At 37.0% G+C, this 25,382-nt stretch overlaps 2 protein-coding genes across 2 annotated transcripts in view; both read right to left on the reverse strand.

Annotated features, from left to right (window-relative positions):
• Positions 1–6,774: 6,774 nt before the first annotated feature.
• LOC139123454 (uncharacterized) lies at positions 6,775–16,078 on the reverse strand. Its single transcript, XM_070689600.1, has 3 exons — positions 15,922–16,078; positions 9,844–10,453; positions 6,775–9,467 (listed from the first exon to the last, which is right to left on the reverse strand). Exons 1-3 carry the CDS (start codon positions 15,985–15,987, stop codon positions 8,857–8,859), a joined length of 1,287 nt encoding a protein of 428 aa, XP_070545701.1. The 5' UTR covers positions 15,988–16,078; the 3' UTR covers positions 6,775–8,856.
• The window catches only part of LOC139123453 (zinc finger protein 626-like), a 31,373-nt gene continuing 12,765 nt past the window's right edge, over positions 6,775–25,382 (reverse strand). The window contains exons 3-4 of the mRNA XM_070689599.1: positions 18,806–20,461; positions 6,775–7,333 (exon numbers count right to left, since the gene is read on the reverse strand). Of these exons, the coding sequence (XP_070545700.1) occupies positions 20,202–20,461 (260 nt within the window). The 3' untranslated portion in view covers positions 6,775–7,333; positions 18,806–20,201. The remainder of the gene's footprint in view (positions 7,334–18,805; positions 20,462–25,382) is intronic.

A 25,382-nucleotide genomic window follows, 5' to 3' on the forward strand; every position in this document is an offset into this window, starting at 1 on the left:
GATAGTCTCACAAGAGAACTTGAATAAGATTCATAAGATTCATCTAATTATTTATTAAAATGAATAATTCAGACATAGGTATAAATAGTTTAAAATTGCAAATTTGCTAATTAAGAATATAGAATAGAGAATTTAAAGATTCAAGAATTATTCTAATATACAAGTGAAGGGTCTTTAATTAACAAACCATTGTGTTGTATCAAAGAATTAATGAATTCAGCTACAAATGAACATACAGCTTGGCCACTGATGGCGCTATTAGAGATATTGCCGACCTACTTAACTTACAATGGTCAATGCTCTTAATAAAACACAACGTAGTACACAATATTCATGATTTAATGTAATGAAATATACATTCAGATATAAGGAAGTTTGTGTATGTGAGGGAGCATTCGTTTTTTACGGGGAGGGGGGGGTCGGTGGAATTTGAGCGACAAATGAAATTCTATCTCAAAGCACCAAGCAATGAGAATAGAATCAATCAAAAAACTCCTCCGTTTTATTCACATGTCAAACATGACTTCCATAAGGACAACAGTGTATGGTGTAATTGTGACTATGACTTACTCTGTAATATTTATAATATTGAACATTTACATTTTAGTAGTGGTATTTTTGATTATGTATTCCTGAGTTGATGTTTGTTTGTTACATTTTAATCCTACGGGTAGTGTATCTTTTTTCGTCTCAATTTACCTTTGTTAAGTGCCAGAAGAAGGGACCTCCCCAAAAAATCGATGTTAGAAAGAGAGGGTTCATTGATCGCATTTCTCACTTCTTTAATTCATTTTACATTACTAGTAATATTGATATCTTTAACGAATCACTGCAACTTTACAAAACAAACATCTTGGCAGTTTTGTCTGAATTTGATGATTCTTTTGTATGTTTCTTGTATTTATCATACATGCTATGCCTGTATTGCCATTCTCCTATTGTTCAGACGGTTCTGATATGAACCCATTTTTTAACTAGTGAAAATACGAATTAATCTAAAGCCCTTGCTAAATCAGTGCGCACGAAACACAAGTTATTTACCAAAATGAAAAAGAACTCTAACAATGCTCGTTACAAAACAACTTATAAATCGTACAGAAATATCCTTAGCAGGCTTCTGAAGTAAGCAAAAAGAAGTTACTATTCAAACAAATTACAGTCGGCCCAGGGAAATACAAATAAGACATGGCAAGTGATTAACGAAATTTTAAATAATTCGACAAATAACTATACCCCCCCCGCAAAATATTTTCACAGGAAAAAAAATAGTAAAAGACAGCCTCGATATTGCAAACGAATTTAATAATTTTTCTCTACTGTCGGTATTAACCTTGCCTCACAAATCACTCCTGCAGGTGACTTTACTAGCTACCTACATGGCAACTATCAGAATTCTTTTTTCTTTCACCCTCTCACGGATCAAGATGTTTTTAATGTAATTAGGATCCTAGATCCACGTAAAGCTGTCGGTCCGGACAATATTCACCCACTGTTAATTATTCATGCTTCGCCTATTATATCCCACCCATTTGCCCACGTAATTAATTGTTCTTTGCAGCAAGGTATCCTTCCCAATGATTTAAAGTTAGCAAAAGTTGTTCCAATTTACAAGAAGGGCTCTCCTGAAAATGTAAGCAATTACAGACCCATCTCAATTCTCCCAACTTTCATCAAAATTATCGAGTCAATTGTGAACAAACAAATTATCCGCTATCTTGAAGAAAAACACATACTTATATAATTATTGAGACACAGTTTGGGTTCCGCAAACGTTATAACACGAAATTGGCCCTCAAAGACTTAGTCACTGATATTAGCGACTGTCTAGATAAAGGTTCTCTCACCTTTGGAATATTCATCGATTTTAAAAAAGCCTTCGACACCATCAATCATGACATCTTGATTCATAAACTGCACCACTATGGCATCAGAGGTGTTCCAGTTACACTGGTTTAAGAATTACTTGACATCCCGTCAGCAATTTGTCAACATCAATAATGTAACATCTCCTTACTCTCAGATCCAATGTGGCGTCCCACAAGGTTCAATACTCGGTCCAGTTTTATTTTTTATTTATATCAATGATATCACTAATTTTTACTAATAGGTTCCAGTTTCGACTCTTTGCAGACGACACCAATTTGTTCAAGTTTATTGATAGCAACCAAATTGACTTTATGCAAATGAATTCTGACTTCCATGAGGTTTGTAATTGGTGTCGGGCAAATAAACTTACAATTAATATTGATAAAACAAACTATATGGTTATTAAAACATCACGTAAACATGTTATTGCTAATGGGAACCTAGATATTGATGGCCATAAAATAGAAAGTGTTCCTTCTGCAACCTATCTTGGCGTCACCCTAGATGAAAATATTACGTGGAAGGCGCACATCCAGAACGTTATCAAAATCATTGCCCCGAAGGTTGGTATAAATTCACAACTTCGTCACTTTGTACCTAGAAATGTCCTCCTTCTGTTGTACAACTCGCTTATTCTGCCACACATCTCCTATTGTATTGAAATCTGGGGCAATACTTTTACGACTTACCTTGAGCCATTGCATTTACTCCAAAGAAAATTACTCGCCTGATCACCTTCTCTGATTACCGTGCCCACTCTGCCCCTTTATTCAAACAACTTTGTATTTTAGACATTTTTAAACTTTGTAAATTTCACACCTGCGTTTTTGTATTTGACTTGTTACATGACAACTATGCCCAAGACAAAGGTCGTTACGTCGACACAATTCCCCATGACTATCCTACCCGTTTTTCTATTCAAGACAACTTTTACCAACCATCAACCTCTCACTAAGTAAACACCAAATAAGGTATGCAGCAACAAGTTTTTGGAATTCACTCCCCACTCGTATTTAACGTATAAATTGTAGACAGTCATTTAAACAAACTTTGAAAGTCCATCTACTTCATCATTAGTGGATCATGCATGATCTTCCACTACATGTATTTGACCATTAAACCTCCTGTTTCTGGTTTACCATTTTACTGATACAATGTATTTATTTATAAATATCAGCTAGTTTATTTGTACACGAATATTGTCCATTAACAGATTTTATGTATAATCAATTAACTTCTTTCTACCCAGATTTGTATTCTTTATAATATTTACACAGTCAGGTCCTTGTATTAATTTCAACAGATAATTATAGCTACACTGGTCACGGTTGAGACTAGTTCTGATTGAACTATTTCCGTGACCCCATCAGATTGAAGTTTATATAAACATTCCTCTTTTCATGTTATGTATAGTATATTCATCTGATGAAATAAACTCAACTCAACTCAACTCAATATTTTCACTGTAACCGAACTACTTACAGCGACGCGTGACCTTCGCTGGTATGCATGGTCTTCGTTGGTATATGTAAAACAGCTGAGCGAATAAGACAATCCGAAACGTCATTATGATTATGGTCAAAATTCTGTTGTTTGCAGTCACTTCATGGGCATTGCACTTAGCAGGCACAAGTACAGTTAGGCCTATGCCAAAAACATACAAACGAACGTGTTGAAAAATTGTATCATTTGCCGACACCTGTCATCGTTCACGGCCGCGGTCCCATGGCGGCGCAGTGTTTTCATGTCATCTACGCTGCTGAAGATTACATGTAAGATACCGGTTGACAGTGCATCATGATAGAACCGCTTTACGACAAGTTTCCTGTTGAGGAGCTTAAGTATATGGGCGGCAAATTACATCGTTTACAGCCGTAAATGAGCCGCAAAAGTCCAACCGCACTGAAAATACTCGCGACAGACAAGGTTGAAGGCGCACATAATATTTCCGATTTGTAAGCTTACCTGTCAGTGAGATTCCCAGGTCATGATCGTGTCTGGTGGCGGTGCGGTGAGGGTTTCAGATACAATGTAAGATCTAGGGAAGTCAAGCTTTCGCTTAGGTTGTTAAAGGAAGTTTAGTTCTATTTAATTTATTTAGGCAAGCCAGGAACGAAAATATACGAGCAGACGACGGAAATACCTTTGAAATGTTTTATTCGTACAGCAACAAAATCACGAACGAGTTACGACCCTAGAGCTAACAGTGTACTCACTTCATTTTTTCCCTAATCCGCTTACTAAGATGGTAAATTCGGCATATTTTACGTCTTGGGACATGTACAATTCTTCGAAATAAACTAACTGGTACGGGTATAATATCCACTGTGCAGAGCTACTTGCTCCGTGCTCTCAGCTGTTCATACACGATCGAGTTTGAAATCGAACGCTGACCAGTGACCATCTTTTGAGAAATTGTGCCATTTCTGAAGCTGTGAAAGACGGTATATTCACTCCATGCAAATTGTATTGTCCTGTAATGTCCTTTGCCGTTTGGCATCCCACTTCACACATTCTACGACAACTTTTGTAGTCGAACAGAATCCCTTTTTGCCAAATGTTTTTGGCACCTTTTCTTCACACATTCTATTACAGCACCTGTACAACGTGCATGAATAGAAGAAAGTTTTAACGACTATAATTAACCTGTTTCCATGCAGGATTTCTTGAAATAGTCCATTGCTGAACTTAGTTTAGAGTGTTGAGAAGACAAAATTTATGTCTAATTGAACTTGTACCTAGTTATAATTGGCTTAAGTGTTGTCTTACGGCTAAATTCAGGCCCTGACACCTTTTGGACACCCCTAACAATAATAGTAAAGTCCGCTAGGTGCTTCCGTGGCAGCATACTTGACAAGGTCCGTAAATCTTACAAAATAGTTGATAGTAAATACCTGTAGTCTAGTTGGATCCGAACTCAATTGCGAAACCGTGTGTAACTGTAGCCAAGCCTATTTGAAGACACATTTTGTCACTGGTGGCGCTATTAGATATCGCTGATCTACTCACTTTGAATCAATACTCCGTCGGAAAACAACTCTGTGACATTTATGATATAGTGTGGTGAAATATGCATCCGGAAATTAGCATAATGGTTGATAAAGATTTATTTGATTAAAAAAGAAAGAAGTATAAAGTTGCATAGAGTGCTCTGGGCGAAGCAAATCGACAAATTATTTTGACAATGATAATTATGTTGACACAAAGCACGACAAAGCAATTGCAGGGATGGCAAATCTTGTGTTTGTGGCAAACTCTGACTGTGGCAGGGACCAAGAATTTGGTTGAAGGGTGGATAAACATGTCATTATCGAAGAAGATACTGTTACAGAGGTTTGACTAAATTTTCAGCCGTATGTTTCGTTCTTAGATTTTTCATGAGAGGATTCGCCGGCACAACCATGTATCTAGACTAATCCCCTGAACGCGGAAAATTTCCGTGTTACCGAATTAATGGTTTATGAAAATGATTTTAAACCTACAGCACTTGTGCTTGGGAATCTTGACATGTTTATGTTTATGCACAAAATGAAATTTGTTGAACGAGCTCGGTGGAGTATAAATATGACATGTGTTTGTGGATTGTACACTTACTTTTCATACAAATTGGTAAACTACAAATATGTAGCCTTTGGTCATTTTTTATTTTGTTTGTTTCTGTGTATCATCTGCAGTTTCTGGTTTGAATCCCTGAACCATGGAGAAATTCCTAATATTTAGCTCATAAATATACCCTATATGAGTATAATCTGCATAGTTATTGTTTAAATTTTGTATTCAGGTCTGGACTAGAATACATTTATCAACAATAACAATGGTCATTTCACATGTACAGACTGTGTTGGCAAGCTGGACACCGGGCATTGGTCATGATGATCGGATTATAGTAAAATTCTGTAGTTGATACATTGAAACAGTTCAGTGAAAAATTAGTCAACATTACAGCTAATGTCCCTTTCAATGAAAACAAAGTTTACAATGTATGATGTCGGTGTTATTGTATCGATTGTCAATTTAAAACAGATATCATCTTTTAAGAAGTGTATCTAAAGCCTGGGATCTAAAATCTTTATATGATTGACAAAACAATTTAAATAGTAATGCAGATACATATTATGTGTAGGAACTCATAATCGGCGACCCCTCCTTGGTTACGAAGTATGTTGTGTTTCCTCTGAAGTGTAGTGCACACCATAATAAAGTAGAGGTCAACAGTACCTAATCTTACACAAACTTGAATAAACAAACAAACAAACAAACTGAACATACAGATAGCAGAAATCAAGTGTACTTATGGTACATACTAAATACAAATTGAGGAACCCTGATGTTTCCCAAGAGAGACCAGAACATGTAAAGAGATTTTACTTCAGAAACAGATAAAGTTTGGTAGGACTAGTTTGACGTTTGATGTACATGACATAATTAAATAAAAATACCGTCAAGGACAGTATGCTCATATTTGGTTTGAATTGGTCCATCAAGAAATATTGAAACCAGAAAAACAAGAATGACAAAGTAAATAAGGTCTGAAACTTTAGGTAATGGAGGTCAACATTTGCAGGATTTTCTTACCTCATTTGCATATTTTTGACACTGATATGTTCAGTTGAACGTCACATCTCGACCACTGGGTCTACATGTACACCAAATACTGTGATGGTAGGTGCGGCGGTTTGGGAGCTTTTGCCTGTGACGGATATACATCTGCAAATACATAAATACATACATACATACATACATACATACATGCGTACATACATACATACATACATACAAAGACAGACAGACAAGGACAAGGAAATCGACAGACATAAAGACAGACAGCCACCACTGACTCACCATATAAGCTCTTTTTAGTATTTATATACATACCAAATAGAGCTAAAACGGAAATTAAGAGATTACTTTCTATAACTATTGAATGTTTTATTTTCAAAATATACTTCATGTCAGATACATTGAAATCTTACGCTACGATAAAAAACACTAAATAACTAAAGAATAGAGTCACCAAGTAATTACAGGTTACACAGGGAAAATTGACTGCCATGCAAATTGGCATTTAGAAGACGAGTGGGTGCAGCATTACCTTCAGACTGGGGACACACTAAATGATGTATATAATGTCAATGAGATAAGACCAAGGCATTGTGAAATTAAAATATAATCTTTTTCTGAAACAATATACATTTAGAAGTCTATGGAGTCAGTCAAAACAAACCTAATGTTTTGTCAAAATAGTGTTCCTTGTCATTGAATGAGAATTGTTGATCACTGTGCTTACTTCTGCAAGATTTGAGTACAGTGGGTTGGAAAAGGTGCACAAAGCCTGTAAGAAAGACCACAACAAAAATCATGGCTACAAAATATATGAAAGACACTGAAACAACAACGTATATGGTTCTACAATGTACGCACTTCAGTTTCGGTGAGAAATATTTTAGTATTCACAGTATTGAAATACCTACATTCAGTGTTGAGTCATATTTTTCAAATTTAATAATTACCAATTACACTGTTTTCTGTCTTTCTGCACTCTTTCCTGTGTGCATACCCTAGTTTTATAGAATTTAATAGGTATTATCTGTTAAGAAATCTGACTACTGCATTACTGATTATCTAATAGAAGTTAGTGTGTGTAAAAATTACAATGACATCGCTTATACAGAAAACTGTAAACTCTGCAGTATGGTTAAAGTGGCATTTATTGTTTGCTTACTTTTCTGTACACAGACCTATACTCACACTGCAACAGAAGAACAAATTAAACAAAAGAAAAATATTTGATACACACACTTTGCTAACATAACAAATATGGCGCTGTCATGTTCATAAACATTGGAATGACAAAGGAAGTTAGACCTGCAATCAGGGGATAAAAAATATAACTTGCACGGTTTAAAGTTCTAATTTATTTAGTCGTTTTCAAAACAGATTGTTTCAGGGACTTAAAAGCAATACAGTGAGACAGTTTTTACCACACAGTAGTGTTGATTAGATATCATCAACACCAAACAATGGACAATTGTAGCATTACAGGCTTGAAGGCATCAATAATGAGGAGATTATTAGAAATTGTCAACAGTGAAATGTCACGTGACAGAATTAACATAGAATGCTCCTCGGGGATAGATATTTAATTCAAGCTCTCATTTTTTACAATCCTTTCCCAGTCTACCACTCGTTGCAGCTCATTATAAAGATCTCGGAATAAGAAAAAATTTCGCAGCTTTTCTTTCTCAAAAATGGACAATTTTTTTTTCCCCTTTAGAGTTAAAATAAAATTCACAATTTCAAATCAATTGTTTCAATGACAACTGTGAACATTTTACGTTTGATTGAGTGTGAGCAGATTACAAACAATCCTGGGTCTACTTGTTGTGTATTCTGGTGTGTTTTAAAAGATTTTCCCTCAGTTTACATCGATATCCACATACATTACACTTCCAAGGTTTTTCATCACTGTGTACAGACTTAATGTGTGCAGTTAGTGTAGTTTTTAGCTTAAAAACACGTGGGCAAAGATCGCATTTGATTGTTGGGTTCACTATGAGTCGAGGCATGCAATCGTAAATGGCACCCTTCTTAAACTGGCGTCCACAAATATCACACAGATATTCAGGCTTAGTGCAGTCCCTATAACGGTGCTTGCGATATTCAGATTTGATGTAGAAAACTTTCTTGCATATCTTACAAGAATATTTACTTGAAAGCAGACCATGGGTTTCTAAATGGGCTTTCCAACCACCATACTGTGAAATTTCTTGTTACAAAAAGAGCATTTAAATCCTGGCTTAATGTGGGCGGTCCGTAGATGGTTTGCCATCTTCGCCCGCGTGTCAAATTTTTCCTCACACACAGTACAGACAGCGGACACTTCACTGTGTAATTCCTTTTCATGAGTTGATCTGATTCCCTCAGTTGTAAACTTCATGTCACAATATCTACAGTCGAACTTTCTTTCACTGTGGATTCGTTTATGTTTGGTTAGAGCACTACGATAGGAAAAGACACGCTTACACACATCACATTCAAATACATCATTGGAATGTTTTGACAGTATATGGTTTGATCTTGTTGCGCAATTAATAAATGTTCGATCACAATAGTTGCATGGAAACACTGGTATCTCTTCTGCATGAGAATCAACCATATGCTTTTGCCAGTCCTAAGAAGAAATTCCAATCCACAATACTTACATTTCTGTCTGACACAAACGCCCAATGACATATGTAAACTCAACCCTTGCTGTTGTTTATAACCCTTACCACATTTCTCACAAGTGTATGGTTTATCATCAATCATAGCTTTCCGTATTCTCTCTTTGTGAATTTCCAGCCCTTCATCTGTCATCATTAGCTTTCCCTCACGTTCATGTTTCTTTCTCTTAAACTTTGGTTTTTCATTTCCATTTTTTGACGATCCATTGCAGCTCTCGACCAAAGTATTTATTTGATTTGTATCAGCATCGCTGGAGTTGTCTTCATTATTTGTTTCATCTATTGTTATGTCACCGTTTTCGTCGTAACTTCTTTCAAAGGCTGATGGTGAAGCATCAATGGAAGCGCTTACCATCTCTCGAATATTTTGACGGAGAGCTGAAAGAAATCACATGCAATACAAGGTTAATGTAGAACTAAAGGTCAAATTTTTCTGTCAGTTCAAAACTACCAAATTTTGATAAATATCATTATTATTTTTGTGATTTATTAATTGATTAAATGTTTGACATATTGCAACGAGCTAACACAAAACGGTGGTTGAATGGTGAGCTTTGCTATAATTCAACACCATTAATGTATAGCGGTATGTTTGTATAATCAACTTTATCTGAGTGAGTATGTATGTATTCATTCCCCATTAACAGCAAGCTAATATTTAGAAGACACTAAATGCTAAGATAAGTGACATAAAACATATCAGTAGCAAGTATACAACAACACACTGGAGGATGTCAATGACGAACAAACTAACCTATTGGATAAATTTGATTACTCTTCTCCTGATTTTTCAAAGTTCCTATACACTGTGTTTCTTCAACCTCCATCTCTCTTTGCTGATTGTCTTCACATGATCCACTTTCTCTCACAGTTTCAGTACATTCCTCATCAAATTTCAGTACATCATTGTCTGGTTCACCAGTATTTCTCATGTCATCCATAACTTCAGCTTCAGTTAGTTTGTTGCCTATTTCAGCACTTTCCTCCGCAATGGCCAGCTCTCCTGATCTGCTCTTATCAACAGCTATATTGATGACATCATTATGCAAATGAGTAGGTGCATTTGCAAGGTCGAACGACGAAGTATATTCCTCCAAGAATACATCTTCCTTCTTTACAAGATTGTTAAGATTTTTACTGTCCTCATAAGTTTCCTCTGATGGTACACCCATGATATGTCCATCAGTACTTTGGACAGTAGCAGTAGGACACAGCCCAACATTAACATCACCTGGTTTTACTTTCAGTCCCGTTGTTAAAAATTCTCTGACAAAGTCTTGACTTCCAATATACTGAGATGACAGCCCATCTTCAGAGACAATGACAAACACTTTGCAAGCAAACTTCTCCAGGAAATCTTTACACTAAAATGGATGTAATGAAAATAGAAATATCACATGCTAAACCTGAAAGAGTAGTAGTGGTACAAATGTACACATCTGTGTTCAATGCAAATATGAAGCTACACTAAAACAATTCTCATCTCTTTCAAGCTAGAAACTTTGTATATTATATGAATTGTTATTGGAGAGATTTTAAGAAAGTTTCAAGAAATTGAAATGCTTCAGAAACATAGTTGACATTCCACTGAGATGCGTGGGGGCTCAAGAAATGTACAGCTGACAATTATTCCGCTGAGATGTACGGGGCCAGGAACAAACTACTGCAAAGTGTGCTACTTACATGTTTCTACGATGAATTCTGTAGAATTATTGTAAAATAATGACAAAAGTCAGACTGTGGCACTATTAAAAATGTATGAAAGGATGATTTTGTTGTTTTAAAAATTAAAAGCGGAGGAGGGCGGAGTTATGGAGGAAAACAAAAAAAACTCAAGAAAATCACTGGGAGACAAGGATGACACATTTGGCCCCAGTGTTTGAGTTGAACAATGGCGCGACTTCATATTGCCCACTTTTCATGGAATTTGCATGAAAATGTACATCATGGTGGAAAATACAATACAATATAAAGATATGTGCACATGATGGGATACTTGAATTTTTCATCGGTGACACTGGCTATCATGTTTCCATCACACACGACACAACAAACTTTTCATACAACAAAACTGCTGTTGTACAGGAGCTCGAGGTTTTGCCATCCAACCCACACCCTCCCGGCAAACCTTGAGTTTATTGCAGTCCTAACAAATACTATACCATGACTTCTCGTAGCTGCCTGAGGACTGCCCAAGGACTGTCCGAGAAAAAAGTAGGCCAAATTTCGCCATTTTAACACAAAGCCAATAGATTCAACCTACATATTATGCCGGGCAAACCAAAACTATCATTGATTTGATGTTCACTTGATGTTTCCTATAGCGGTTTTGGATCCCAGAACGCTGGATTATCGACTACAAAGACATCTCAAGCTTGCTTTGAGATCATACCATTCAATGCAAGGCAGTGTTCTACCTAGGATCAAGGGCAAGCATGTCGGAAATTTGCATAAAATTTACATAATTAATTTGCATACATTAACATATATTTGAATACATACACACACATAAAACAGTCACTGCAAATTCATGAAATTGTAGTCATTTAACATGCGTTTTATTTACTTACACACACTGCTGCATGAACATACATATCAGGGGAATAAACAATTAAGTTTACAGGTAGCACCATGAACTGCAATAATTCATCGGAGTGTCTATTGCCACGCGCGTGGCAATAGCCAACTTGGCTATTGCCACGCGCGTGGTAATAGCCAAGTTGGCTATTGACACGCTAAGATTTTTCTAGTTATAGATTTTGTCTATTGATCGAATAAAACTGTTCCTAGGTTGAGTAGAAATTGCGCTGTAAATAATTTCTAACGCGATTCACTTTGCGTTTCACGTGTGGCCTGTGGGGAGTTGGTCGACGAGGCGGGTGGACGGCCGGTCGGTCGCCGTCGGCAGTCCCTGCGATTAAACAGCAGCACTAATAAGTGAAAGTAAAAAAAGAAATTTGCACGGAAAGTGAAGAGTAAAGAATCATCTTTTCAATACCTACGCAAAACTAAAACTTGATTTTCCCAAGGACTGACGGCAGAGACATGAGAGGTACAAAATTCACTTTGGGAATAGAGTTTCTGACTCTCAATTTTTTTTCAACATTTTTTTATAGCTTGTTGTTGCTCGTTTAAAGAAGAATTTTTACCGGCATCTTATTTTTCCGATGATTGAAATTTTTATATTCCATAGAGGTAATATTAATCCAGGTGTAGGATGGCAGTCATTTTGAACTAATCAAATATCAGTAAATGTTTTGTAAGTTTTCTCTGGTACCAAACTTTGCAGAGTGCTTGAATGCCCAGAATTTTATCCTTCATTCGGTAATAAGAGAGCGGTTGAGCAACAGGCCAAGTACAACACTTTGGAGGTCACATGTCTCTGTTGTATGCCCCGCCCCTTCGAATTACGTCATTTTGAAGCCATAAGGTTACTCCCGGAAGTGAATGGCAAAGACGATAAACTAGTCCAAGAACTTTGCGAATCGTGCTTTTTTCCCGACTAGATCGAATGCTTTCAGTTAAAGGTATGTGAGGCAAAGATTGTCGCTGACAAACGATGATCTGGTGATGTCAGTTGCGCGTTTCAACTTTCATTTAGGCCGAGCCCGTTGTCGGCCATGATACTTCTTCTGCCCAAGCAACAGAATACGCTTGGTTCGGATTCTTGAATTTTACTAAATTGTCGGAAAAGGTATTAATTCAAAAGTGAACAGTCAAGATAGTAAGTACAAGCAGAGATAATAGTCGGAATTATCTTTCAAATCTTAGCGTGGCAATAGCCAAGTTGGCTATTGCCACGCGCGTGGCAATAGCCAAGTTGGCTATTGACACGCGCGTGGCAATAGCCAAGTTGGCTATTGACATGCGCGTGGCAATAGCCTCGGCCTAATTCATACATGAAAACTGAACGGTCACATCTTGGTTTCTTCAGCAGTCCAACTTCAGTTGTAAAAATTCAACTCGTACTTTCATTGCATGGAGAAACATTTGCGATGAAACATTGCGTCACTTGTTTACGAAATTATACAGAGCAACGAAGCCACACAATCAGGGCTGTGTACCCCAGCGAGTTTTTGAGCACATGATTACGGTCACGGTCCCAATGAATAGAGGGACTGTTACGGTTTACCATAACAGAAAATTCAGACGTATTTACACGAATGATCGTCACCAAAATTTATGAAACCCCTGTCGTTTTAGTAACTTGCCTCCTTAGCGAACCTGAAACGAGACCTGAACTTGAAAACAGCGCGAAACGCTCAAAGCCCACACATCGACCGCCATCTTGGAAATCGCCTGACCTGTTTACGTCACATGGCACTGTAGACATCATTTCGCGACCAAAATGTTAATCCAAAATCATATTTTGAAAAACTTTGCGCGAATAAAAAAAAGATTACAAGAATGCAAAAGAACGATTGTACGGTTAGCCAAAAAACTTGTAAAATTACAGTGACCCCAACATCGAGAAACTAGGTCAAGTCAGCGTAGCGTAATATGACGCACACGTAACATGTGCAGCCCACGGACTCTACCGTTCTCCTGCTCTGATACTTTCACCGTTTGTCTCAACAACAAGAACAGAAAAATAATTAAAATACAAATGCACATTCGTAATACTGCCATGGAGATTTCATATAGACTAACCGTCATCAGGCATAGAGTCTAGACGCCTTATAAACCTTTCTTGAGGGTCGCAATTTTGACCGATAGCTTTGACCACCAGCATTTTCACGGCGTCGAAGTCACTGTTATCCCCCCCCACGTAACTTGATAAACGGCCATTGACACGACGCTCGATCAACATGATCAAAGTCGCGGCTACACCGATGTGCCGCTCGGCCGGTGTTTTTCAAAACCTTTGTACGTGTCAATTGATTAATGTAAACTCGTCAATCAACACGAAAAAGTCTATTCAGGACTAAAAACGATGTTGATAAGGCTAGTTTTGGCAGATGTCCCATGCCAATGAATACACTGAGCCGTTAAGTGGGGCTGTCAATCAAGGGTGTCGGAAAAAATCTGAAGCGTCACGGCATTGTAGCAAGCGTCACGGCGATCAAGGCAAGCGTCACGGAGACGTGATGCTTGAAGGGCCTAGGGAGAACACTGCAAGGGGTGTTCGGCTTTTAAGCTGCATGTGTGCAGCTATGATATCGTACCAACTCTTGCACTGAATGTTACAATCTCACTATTTAAGGTTCCAAGACAAGAAATTAAACTTTTTAATCTCACAATTCTCTGGTGATTAATAAGCTCAGAACCCTCCATACATTTTCTGAAAGCCTAGATATAGGGGAACATTTTTGGTATTCACAGTGTCACCATTGTTTACATAACTTTCATGCGACAGGTAATTTACATAACCTTTCAAAAAATCTGTTTTCCCTAAGTTTTGACTCAATACTTGATAATACCTGACTCAAACTTGCTGGAGAGCAAGCTGTCATAATGGTCTTTCAAAGAGTGTCTCAGATTTTTTATATCTTGCTTAGTTTTTTTGGAGCACAATTTTAAAGACATCAACTAGCGTTGAATTCACCGCTCTGGAAGTTTTTCTGGCATAAAAATTGTTTAAGGTTTAAAACGATTCTCAGACATTGCTTTGGAAGATCCTAAGGACAGCTTGCATGCACACAAATTTACTTGATTGTTATCTAAACAATGGTGACACTGTGGTTACGAAAATGTTGGCAGATCGTCCATGTAGCCGACACGAACACAAACTGTCTGATACCGGCTACCAAATACTATGAAAAATAGTAAAGAATGAGCAGCTACAAAATCACTATCAGTTTTAAGTTGCAGGTAGAATAAGTCTGTGCCTTTGTATAAAATACTAGAAAAATAGTAGAAAGAGAGCAAGCAGCTGAAGGTTAGTCGAGGAGACCTTAAACGCATATCATTAGCTTAGTATATATAATTTACTGGGGTCCTGGGCTTAAACTCACTAGGGAATTGTTAGCTTCAAAAGGTCAAGTTCTTGTCTTGGAACCTTAAGCTTGCGACGCGACGTCCTTCAAGTTCGGCGTCTTTGAGTTCCAAAACAGCCGGAGAAGACATCAGGTTAAACGTTAAAACAATGATAGTTTTGGTTGGCCGGGAATGATTAATATAATTAAACCTCTTGGCTTTGTGTTAAAATGAGAAAAATTTAGGCCACCTTTTACTCGTGTAGTTCTCGGGCAGGCCGCAGTCTTCAGGCAGCTAAGGGACAGTCACACGGGCAGTAATTATTAGGACCCAATGCAGTAGCAAACAACCTAAATTTTACAAATATCACTACCATAAGTAACAACACTTGGATCGCGATGAAAATGCAAGCTCACAACATCTGTGTTTACAAACTACAGCCCCAGGCCACAGGCACCACCGTTGTTGATAGCTCTTTTAGTGTAGTAGAAAGAGCCACAACAAAAAGCGCTATCAACCACTAGCTCTGCATGGCAGGGCTGTGTGTTACCGGCGTTATACAGCATCCCACCACATGTGGTGGGATGCCGTATAATGCCGGTAACGCACAGCCCTGCCATGCAGAGCTATATCAACCACCAGCGCAGGGCGGTGCCTGTGCCCCGGGTACGGTCACGGCCATACTCAAACGATTATGACATTACATCAGAAGGCCCACATGAATAAATAGTGTTTTATTGTGGGCTCCACAGGTGCTCAAATCAACCAGTGATCGCGAAGCCCCCTGTAAACGTACATACGTTTACAGGGGTCTTCGCGATCACTGGTTGATTTGAGCACCTGTGGTGGGCTCCAACACAAACGGTCGCCCAGCCGAACATCGCTTAGCACAAGTTGCAAGAATAAACTGACTTACTTCTGTGAGCAGTCGATTTTTCAGCGTGCTTGTAAAACAAGCTGGTTGTGAAGATATTGGATCCATCGCTGTTTTCTGGAATGATCGCGCACTTGTACACCTGAACACTAAACCCTGTGTCCTTTGCTCCAGCGTGGGTCACGTGAGCGTGGGTCATGGGTCAATTACTTTTTATCTGAAGTCAGACTCGGTTTCAGATTCAGCTTCACGTCGTTTAAAGTATCAGATTCACCAAAGTTAACGTAACTATGCATTTCAGTCGGCTCTTTTGAATGTTTTGAAAGTGATATCAGGAAAAAATTATCACTTAAAAACATCACTTTTACATTGATATGATTGATTGATTGATTTCTTAGTTGATCGATTGGTTTATCGTTTAAACGAACATAGGTAAAATGGTCAGAGCAACATTTTGACTTTCGAAAGTAAACAGCGCACTTTACGCTCGAAATTTTATATGAGGCTTATGAATAGTGAAAATTCTCTTATTAGTGCTACTAAGAATACATATATTACGTGTGGTAGCCTGTTCTGGAAAATACTGTTTTCTGACTGCTTTTAAAGTTTTCTCTGTCTGACAGTTTTAATTTCCATCATGATTTAGTTTTTTTTATAGCTTTTATAGTTTATCAGTCCCCCCTTTTTTTTGTACATTTTTTGGTGTATGAGCTGGCTCTCGAAATAAATAAATAATTAAAATAATCAAAATGGTACAAAGAGTTCAAGAAATAAGCAAACTTACCGTGAAACAATCGTGATTTGTGATTTCGTAAAAAATGAAAGTAGAGTGAATTTAATTGTCAATGGTAAAAGATGATGAACATTACAATTTTTTTTGTTTTAGAATGTAAAGAACAAAGAAAGTTCGAGTTGCAATGAAAGGAAATTTTGAATGAGACTCGATGTAGAAAATAATCAAATTGATAGACAAATCACACCTGACGTAAGTAATGGTTCTCTTGTTCAATTGTCTAACATTATTTTTAGTTCCAAGATATTCACCATACAGGTATCTATGTGGAAAATTGTCAGAATTTCTATTTATAAAATGTTTATACACAACATCAGAAAAGAATAATGATAGATTTTACAGCATATTCAATATATTTTCATATATATTATGATTTTAATTAACACATCATTGATATTTCAATTGAAAATTTTACACAAATTAAGCTGATATTAAATATCTGTAGTCTAGTCGGATGCGAATTCGGTTGCGAAACCGTGTGTAATTTTAGCCAAGCCGATTTGAAGACACATTGGCCACTGGTGGCGCTATTAGATATCGCTGATCTGCTCACTTTGATTCCAATGCTCAGTTGGAAAACAACTCTGTGACATTTATGATATAGTGTTGTGAAATGTGCATCCGGAAATTAGCGTAATGGTGATATAGATTTCTTTGATTGTAAAAGAAAGAAGTATAAAGTTGCACAGAGTGCTCTGGGCGAAGCAAATCAACAGACTATTTTGACAATGATAATTATGTTGACACAATAGCAAGACAAAGCAGATTGCAGCGATGTCATTGTGTTTGAGGCGATCTCTGACTATGGTAGTGACCAAGAATTTGTTTGAAGGGTGGATAAACATGTCATTATCGAAGAAGATACTGTTACAGAGGTTTGATCAAATTTTCAGCCGTTTGTTTCGTTCTGAGAATTTTTATGTTCATGCACACGATGAAAATTGTTGAACTAGCTTGATGGCGCAAAAATTTAGTATACCTATATTACACGTGTTTGTGCATTGTACACTAATGTTTTATACAAAATTGTAAAATTCAAATTTGTAGCTTTTCAGGAAAGGAAAACAAAGTTGAGATTGTATGATGTCGGTGTATTGTATTGATTGTCTATAAAACAGTATCCATTATTTAAGAAGTGTATCTAAAGCCTTGGGATCTAAAATCGTTATATCATTAAACTATCAATATATGCAACAAAAACAATTTAAATAGTAATGCAGATACATATTATGTGTAGGAACTCATAATCTGCGACCCCTCCTTGGTTACGAAGTATGTTGTGTTTCCTCTGAAGTTTAGTGTACACCGTAATAAAGGTCAACAGTACCTAATCTTACACAAACTTGAATAAACAAACAAACAAACAAACAAACTGAACATATGGATAGCAGAAATCAAGTGTACTTACGGTACATACTAAATACAAATTGAGGAACCAAGGTGTTTCCCAAGAGAGACTGAAAGATGTAAAGAGATTTTACTTCAGTAACAGACATAGTTGGTTGGACTAGTTTCAGGTTTGATGTACATGACATAATTAAATACAAAGGAAACAACGTAATCACATTCTATATCTATTCAATACTTTATTTTTAACAAGTATCTCATATCAGATACATTGAAATCTTACATTACAAAAAAAACACTCAATAACTAAAGAATAGAGTCACCCAGTAATTACAGGTTACACAAGGAAAATTGAACGCCATGCAAATTGGCATTTAGAAGACGAGTGGGTACAGCTTTACCTTTAGACTGGGGACAGACTAAATGATGTATATAATGTCAATGAGATAAGACCAAGGCATTGTGAAATTAAAATATAATCTTTTTCTGAAACAATATACATTTAGAAGTCTATGTAGTCAGTCAAAACAAACCTAATGTTTTGTCAAAATAATGTTCCCTGCCATTGAATGAAAATTGTTGAACACTATACATAAATACTTCTGCAAAATTTGATTATAATGGGTTGGAATAGTATGTAAGGTTCAAGAAGCCTGTAAGAAAGACACAACAAAAATCATGGCTACAAAATATATAAAGGACACTAAAACAACAACATATATGGTTCTACAATATACGCACATAGTTTCTGTGAGAAATATTTTAGTATTCATCGTATTGAAATACCTACATTCAGTGTTGAGTAATACTTTTCAAATTTAATATCCAATTACCAATTACTACCAATTGCACCGTTGGACAATTGTAGCATTACATGCTTGAAGGCATCAATAATGATAAGATTATTAGAAATTGTCAACAGTGAAATGTCACGTGACAGAATTAACATAGAATGCTCCTCGGGGATAGACATTTAATTCAAGCTCTCATTTCTTTACAATCCTTTCCCAGTCTACCACTCGTTGCAGATCATTATAAAGATCTCGGAATAAGAAAAAATTTCACAGCTTTTCTTTCTCGAAAATGGAAAAATTTATTTTCCCTTCAGAGTTAAAATAAAAGTGGGGCAATTCAGAATTTCAAATCAACTGTTGTCAATGACAACTGTGAACATTTTACGTCTAATTGAGTGTGAGCAGGCAACAAACATTTCTGGGTCTACCTGTTGTGTATTCTGGGTGTTTTAAATAGATTTTCCCTCAGTTTACATCGATATCCACATACATCACATTGCCAGGGTTTTTCATCACTGTGTACAGACTTAACATGTGAAGTTAGTGTACTTTTTAGCCTAAAAACACGTGGGCAAAGATCGCATTTGAGTGTTGGTTCACTATGAGTTAAGGCATGCAATCGTAAATTAGTACTCCTCTTAAACTTGCGTCCACAAATATCACACAGATATTCAGACTTAGTACAGTCCCTCATACAATGATTGCGATATTCAGATCTCACATGGAAAACTTTCTTGCATACCTTGCAAGTGTATTCCCTGGAAAGTTCGCCATGACTTTCTAAATGGGTTTTCAAATATGCCTTACTACAAAATTTCTTGTCGCAATAGGAACAACTAAATTTGTGCTCTGAGTGAACAATCTTCAAATGGTTTAACATATGTGTTCGTGTATCAAACGTTTCACCACACTCTGTACAGACAGCTGAAACTTTACTGTGTGAATGCTTTTCATGACCTCTTCTGATCCCTTGTTTTGTAAACCTGAGGTCACAATATCTACACTTGAACTTTTTTTCAATGTGGGTTTTTTTATGATTATTTAACGCAATGCGATTGGAAAAGACATGCTTGCACACATCACATTCAAATGCACCATTTGAGTGTTTAAGGAATTTGTGACCTGATCTTGATGAGCGACTCATGAATATTCGATCACAATACCTGCATGGAAACACTGGTATCTGTTCTGCATGTGAATCAACCATGTGATTTTGCCAATCCTTCAGTAGAAAGTCTATTCCGCAATACTTACATTTCTGTCTGGCACAAATGCCCAATGACAGATGTAAACTCAATCCTTCCCCTGTTTTATAACCCTACCACATTTCTCACAATTATAAGATTTATCACCAATCATGGCTTTTCGTATTCTCTCTTTGTGAGTTTCTAACTCTTTGTCATGGGCGGCTTTTTGGCGCGCTCATATTTCTTTCTCACACGCATAGGTTTTTCAATTCCACTCACTGAGGACACATTGCAACTTGTGGCCAAAGTATCCGTTTGATAAGTGTCATCACTTATGGAGTTGTCGTCATCACTCGTTTCATCATTTCCTGTGTCTCTGTTTCCATGGTAACTAGATTCTAAGTTTAACGTTGATGCATCGGGAGAGCAGCTTTCATTCTCGCCACCGTTCTGTATAGCAGCTGAGAGAAAATCACAGAGAATGAATGGTTAATGCACAACTGGTATGAAAATATGCCGTCTACTCATAGCAAAATGACAGTTTTGTATTTCTCAATTCCAGTATCATTAAAGTAGTTCATCCCAAATTGTATGACATATTATAGCATATATGGACATAACAGATGTTGGTAGAAGATCATTTTAGCCTCGTTAATAGACAGAACCAATGAAGAAAAAACAAATGGATTCAAGGTATTAGCAATTTGTTCATGCCTTGCATTATCAATGTGCAGCATCTCAAAGGCTTTCAGCTTATTGATTGGCAGAATAATATTGACATTAATAAATCTCTTGAAAATAGAGAACTATCTACACCATAACCTTAGCCTAAGACATTTTAAGTAGCAATGAATAATTACAATCTGCCAATCAGCTATATCCAGATCTATATTGATATCAATAAATATCTACTAAATAACCAATGGCCTTAACAATAGCTTCACACTAAGATTTTTTAAGTAGCCGTGAATAATTACAATCTGCCAATCAGCTATATCCAGAATTATATTGACATTATAAATATCTACTGAATAACCAATGGCCTTAATAATACTTTACACTAAGACTCTTTAAGTAGCAATGAATAATTACAATCTACCGATAGTTATAATTACGATCTACTGATAGCTACCGGTATATCCTTCCAAGCTGCTGCACATTGTTCCATATAAGATGATGAGCTCAAGATAGTTATAGTGTTGTGCAAACCTCTGCATATCTCATTGTGAGTTGATATAACATTTGTCCAATAAAAATGAACACTGCTGTTTTAAGTGGTTTGATTGAAAAAAGTATTGTAATTTCCATCATTTCACACGAAACCTGAAAAGATTCCAATTAATTCAATAAAACACTTTGCTGGCCGCAAGCTGTGGTTTTCAGCTGTGCGATTGTGATGTGCACGAAATTCCATGATGGATGGAAATGATAAATAAACTAACCTATAGGACTTACGACTATTTTGTTGACAGCTCTCCTGACTTTTCAACTTTCCCAAAACTCTGCCCCTTCCAACTCCATCTGGTTTTGCAGAGTTTCTTCACATGATCCAATTTCTGTATAGGTTTGGTTAGTATCTGGATCACAAGTTTTCCTGTCATTGTTTGATCCATTTATATCTCCTATGCCATCATTCCATTTAGCTACTTGTGTATCCATGTTTGATTGTTGTCGATTGACATTGATATCTTCTTCCACCATGACACTGTGTCCTGATTGGCTATAATTGTCAGCCATATTGACATCATTTTGCAAATCAATAGTTTCCCTTGTGATATCGGTGAAGGAATTCTGCTTCAACAGTACACCTTCATTCTTTGTAAAAATGTCACGATTTCTATTGTCCCTGTTATAAGTATCCGTCGACGGTTCAACTATCGTATGTGTACCGTTACTTTCAAAAGTAGCTGTAGGACACAGTCCGACATTCACATCACATGGTTTTACTTTCAGTCCGGTTGTGACAAAATCTCTGACAAAGTCTTGACTTCCAATATACTGAGATGACAGCCCATCTTCAGAGACAATGACAAAGACTTTGCAAGCAAACTTCTCCAGTAAATCTTTACACTAAAGAAAAACGACAGTAGATAAGATTGGATGGTTGATTTAAAGAGAATAGTTGTGGTATAAATGTACACATCATTGTCAAATGCAAGTTTGAAGTTGTATCAAAACAATTCTCTACTCTTTGATTTCAGAAAGCTTTATATATTATCTGCATTGTCATTGGGATGACGTCTAGAAAGTTTCAAGAAATTCACATATTGACTGTGATGGTTGAACAAAGATTAGACAGTCGGTAGACATTGATATACTGAGATGTACAGGGCCTCAAACTTACTGGTACCCTACGTACAATGTCACGCATGGCTTAATGATTAATTCTGTGGAAATATTTTAAACTAATGGCTTAGTGGTCAGATTGAAGCATTCAAATAGTAGTTTTCAAGTATCATGCCCCGAGCTGCCCTGTTTACTGCATCATAACATTTTGTGGCTATTGAGTGGTGTATAGGGCTGCCATGTGACCACTACTGACCGGAAGCTAACTTCCGTGGTCATGGTAATGAGTTTCATTTTAATAGCCATCTGAAATTCCTATTGTTCATTCATATGATGCAGACGTGTTATGCCTCTCTCAGTTTCTCGAAAGTGTTTGTACGTTGTATCTGGAGGTGGATTTTTTCCGTATATATATTTTCAAATTTTCTCAAAATCACCCAACAATTAATTTAACCACCCAAAAATTCGGTGTTATTCAAAATCAGAAATCAAGATGGTGGATGGCACCCTCAGACCACTCTGGCGACAAAATATAATGGTACAGTGCGCGGGATAGCTCTGTGGCACCCAGCTATGTGTCAGTGGTTGTGGAGTTTTTAGACGGAATTGTCCCTTCACAGTGCTGGAGTTGAAAAATCAGCTCGACCTAAATTGCATTGGAATGATGGTGGTGAAGCAAATACATAATACAGATATGCAATAGCGTTCTCGACCCCGGACTCGACCTTTTTCGTCGGGGAGCCTGGAACCATCCTCGTGTCATGTACAACAAACTTCAATATTTAATACAACCAAAAGGTTTGCAAATGTCCTTAATAATAACACTTAATAACACAAGGGCAGTGATCGAACTGTGCACTTTATAATAGCTGCACTGTTGTAGTGAAGTTCGAGGTTTTGTTTTGGTAGGTTTGTCAGACCATGGAGGTAGAAGAGACTACCTCCATGGTCAGACCATGGAGCTACCAAATGTAGCTCCATGGTCAGACCAGGTTTGCCGACCAACCCGTATACCCAGGCAAAAATCGAACAGCAGCATTGCAGCCGACTTTAATAACCCCATTGTTTCACTTTAACAGGCTCTGATTACCAAGCAGGGCATAAATTTGTATCGCATGGCAAAATTAGCTCACTGTACGAACGGCCGAGGTCAAGTTATATCAGTAGGAAATATGGCTAGTTTTCAATCGGGTTCGAACCCACAACATACGGCATCAGTCGCCTAGCGGAGAGGCCACAGAGGGATAATAGAGCTGTAACAGACATTGCTGCGAAAACGAGCCTTGCCACTCCTTGAAGTGTTCTGCTGGCCTACCACTCCAATGACCAACCTACCCGAGTGGCAGAGGCTACGGATTCGCAGCAATAACAAACAGTGCCGCCGAACGCTTGCATTGAATCATAGACCCGATCGAGGGTCTATGATTGAATAGACTTACTTCCGTAAACACTCGATTTTTCAGCGTGCTTGTTAAACTTCTTGGAGAATAGACAAGGGCTGCAGAAGAAGTCATATCCATTGCTATGGTTTCTTGACTGGCTATGATGCAGGAAGGTTGTATAAGTACCGGTACGTGAAGAAAGTCACTGAGCGGCCTTTGGGTCAAGTTGCTTGACCTCTAAAGTTCTCATCGGCTTCAGATTCAGTTCGGAATCTTTCAGGTTTCGGATTTAACAGGATTAGCCTTACCATTGATACGTCCATGGCATAACTATGCATTTTGGCTGAGTTTTTAAACTTTCTGAGAGTAACATCAATAAATATAGTCTCACCAGAAAACTTGAATACACATTCATAAGTTTATCTAATTATTTATTAAAATGAATAATTCAGACATAGGTATAATTAGGAAAAATTGCAAATTTGCTAAAAGAATATAGAATAGAGAATTAAAAGATTAAAGAATAATTATGACTTATTCTAATATACAGTGAAGGCTAACAAACCATTGTGTTGTATCAAAGAATTAATGAATTCAGCTACAAATGAACATACAGCTTGGCCACTGATGGCGCTATTAGAAATATTGCCGACCTACTTACAATGGTCAATGAATGCTCTTAATAAAACACAACGTAATACACAATATTCATGATTTAATGTAATGAAATATACATTCAGATATAAGGAAGTTTGGTATGTGAGGGAGCATTCGTTTTTTACGGGGAGGGGGGGGGGTGGAATTTGAGCGACAAATGAAATTCTATCTCAAAGCACCAAGCAATGAGAATTGAATCAATCAAAAAACTCCTCCGTTTATTCACGTGTCAAACATGACTTCCATAAGGACAACAGTGTATGGTGTAATTGTGACTATGACTTACTCTGTAATATTTATAATATTCAACCATTTACATTTTAGTAGTGGTATTTTTGATTATGTATTCCTGAGTTGATGTTTTTGTCACATTTTAATCCTACGGGTAGTGTACCTTTTTTCGTCTCAATTTACCTTTGTTAAGTGCCAGAAGAAGGGACCTCCCCAAAAAATCGATGTTAGAAAGAGAGGGTTCATTGATCGCATTTCTCACTTCTTGAATTCATTTAACATTACTAGTAATATTGATATCTTTGACGAGTCATTGCAACTTTACAAAACATCTTGGCAGTTTTGTCTGAATTTGATGATTCTTTCGTATGTTTCTTGTATTTATCATACATGCTATGCCTGTATTGCCATTCTTCTACTGTTAGACGGTTCTGATATCAACCCATTTTTTAACTAGTGAAAATACGAATTAATCTCAAGCCCTTGCTAAATCAGTGTGCACGAAATACAAGTTATTTACCAAAATGAAAAAGAACCCCAACAATGCTCGTTACAAAACAACTTATAAATCGTACAGAAATATCCTTAGCAGGCTTCTGAAGTCAGCAAAAAGAAGTTACTATTCAAACAAATTACAGTCGGCCCAGGGAAATAAAAATAAGACATGGCAAGTGATTAACAAAATTTTAAATAATTCGACAAATAACTATACCACCCCCCGCGCAAAATATTTTCACAGGAAAACAAATAGTAACAGACAGCCTCGATATTGCAAACGAATTTAATATTTTTTTCTCTACTGTCGGTATTAACCTTGCCTCACAAA

Source organism: Ptychodera flava (assembly GCF_041260155.1).
Source record: "Ptychodera flava strain L36383 chromosome 23 unlocalized genomic scaffold, AS_Pfla_20210202 Scaffold_23__1_contigs__length_28996876_pilon, whole genome shotgun sequence".
Taxonomy (NCBI): domain Eukaryota; kingdom Metazoa; phylum Hemichordata; class Enteropneusta; family Ptychoderidae; genus Ptychodera; species Ptychodera flava.

Coding starts and splice junctions, on each gene's coding strand:
- LOC139123454 (XM_070689600.1), bottom strand. CDS start 15,987: ATGGATCCAATATCTTCACAACCAGCTTGTTTTACAAGCACGCTGAAA. Junction 10,454..15,921: donor AAAATCGACTGCTCACAGAA/GTAAGTCAGTTT, acceptor CATCCATTTTAG/TGTAAAGATTTCCTGGAGAA. Junction 9,468..9,843: donor TAATCAAATTTATCCAATAG/GTTAGTTTGTTC, acceptor GATTTCTTTCAG/CTCTCCGTCAAAATATTCGA.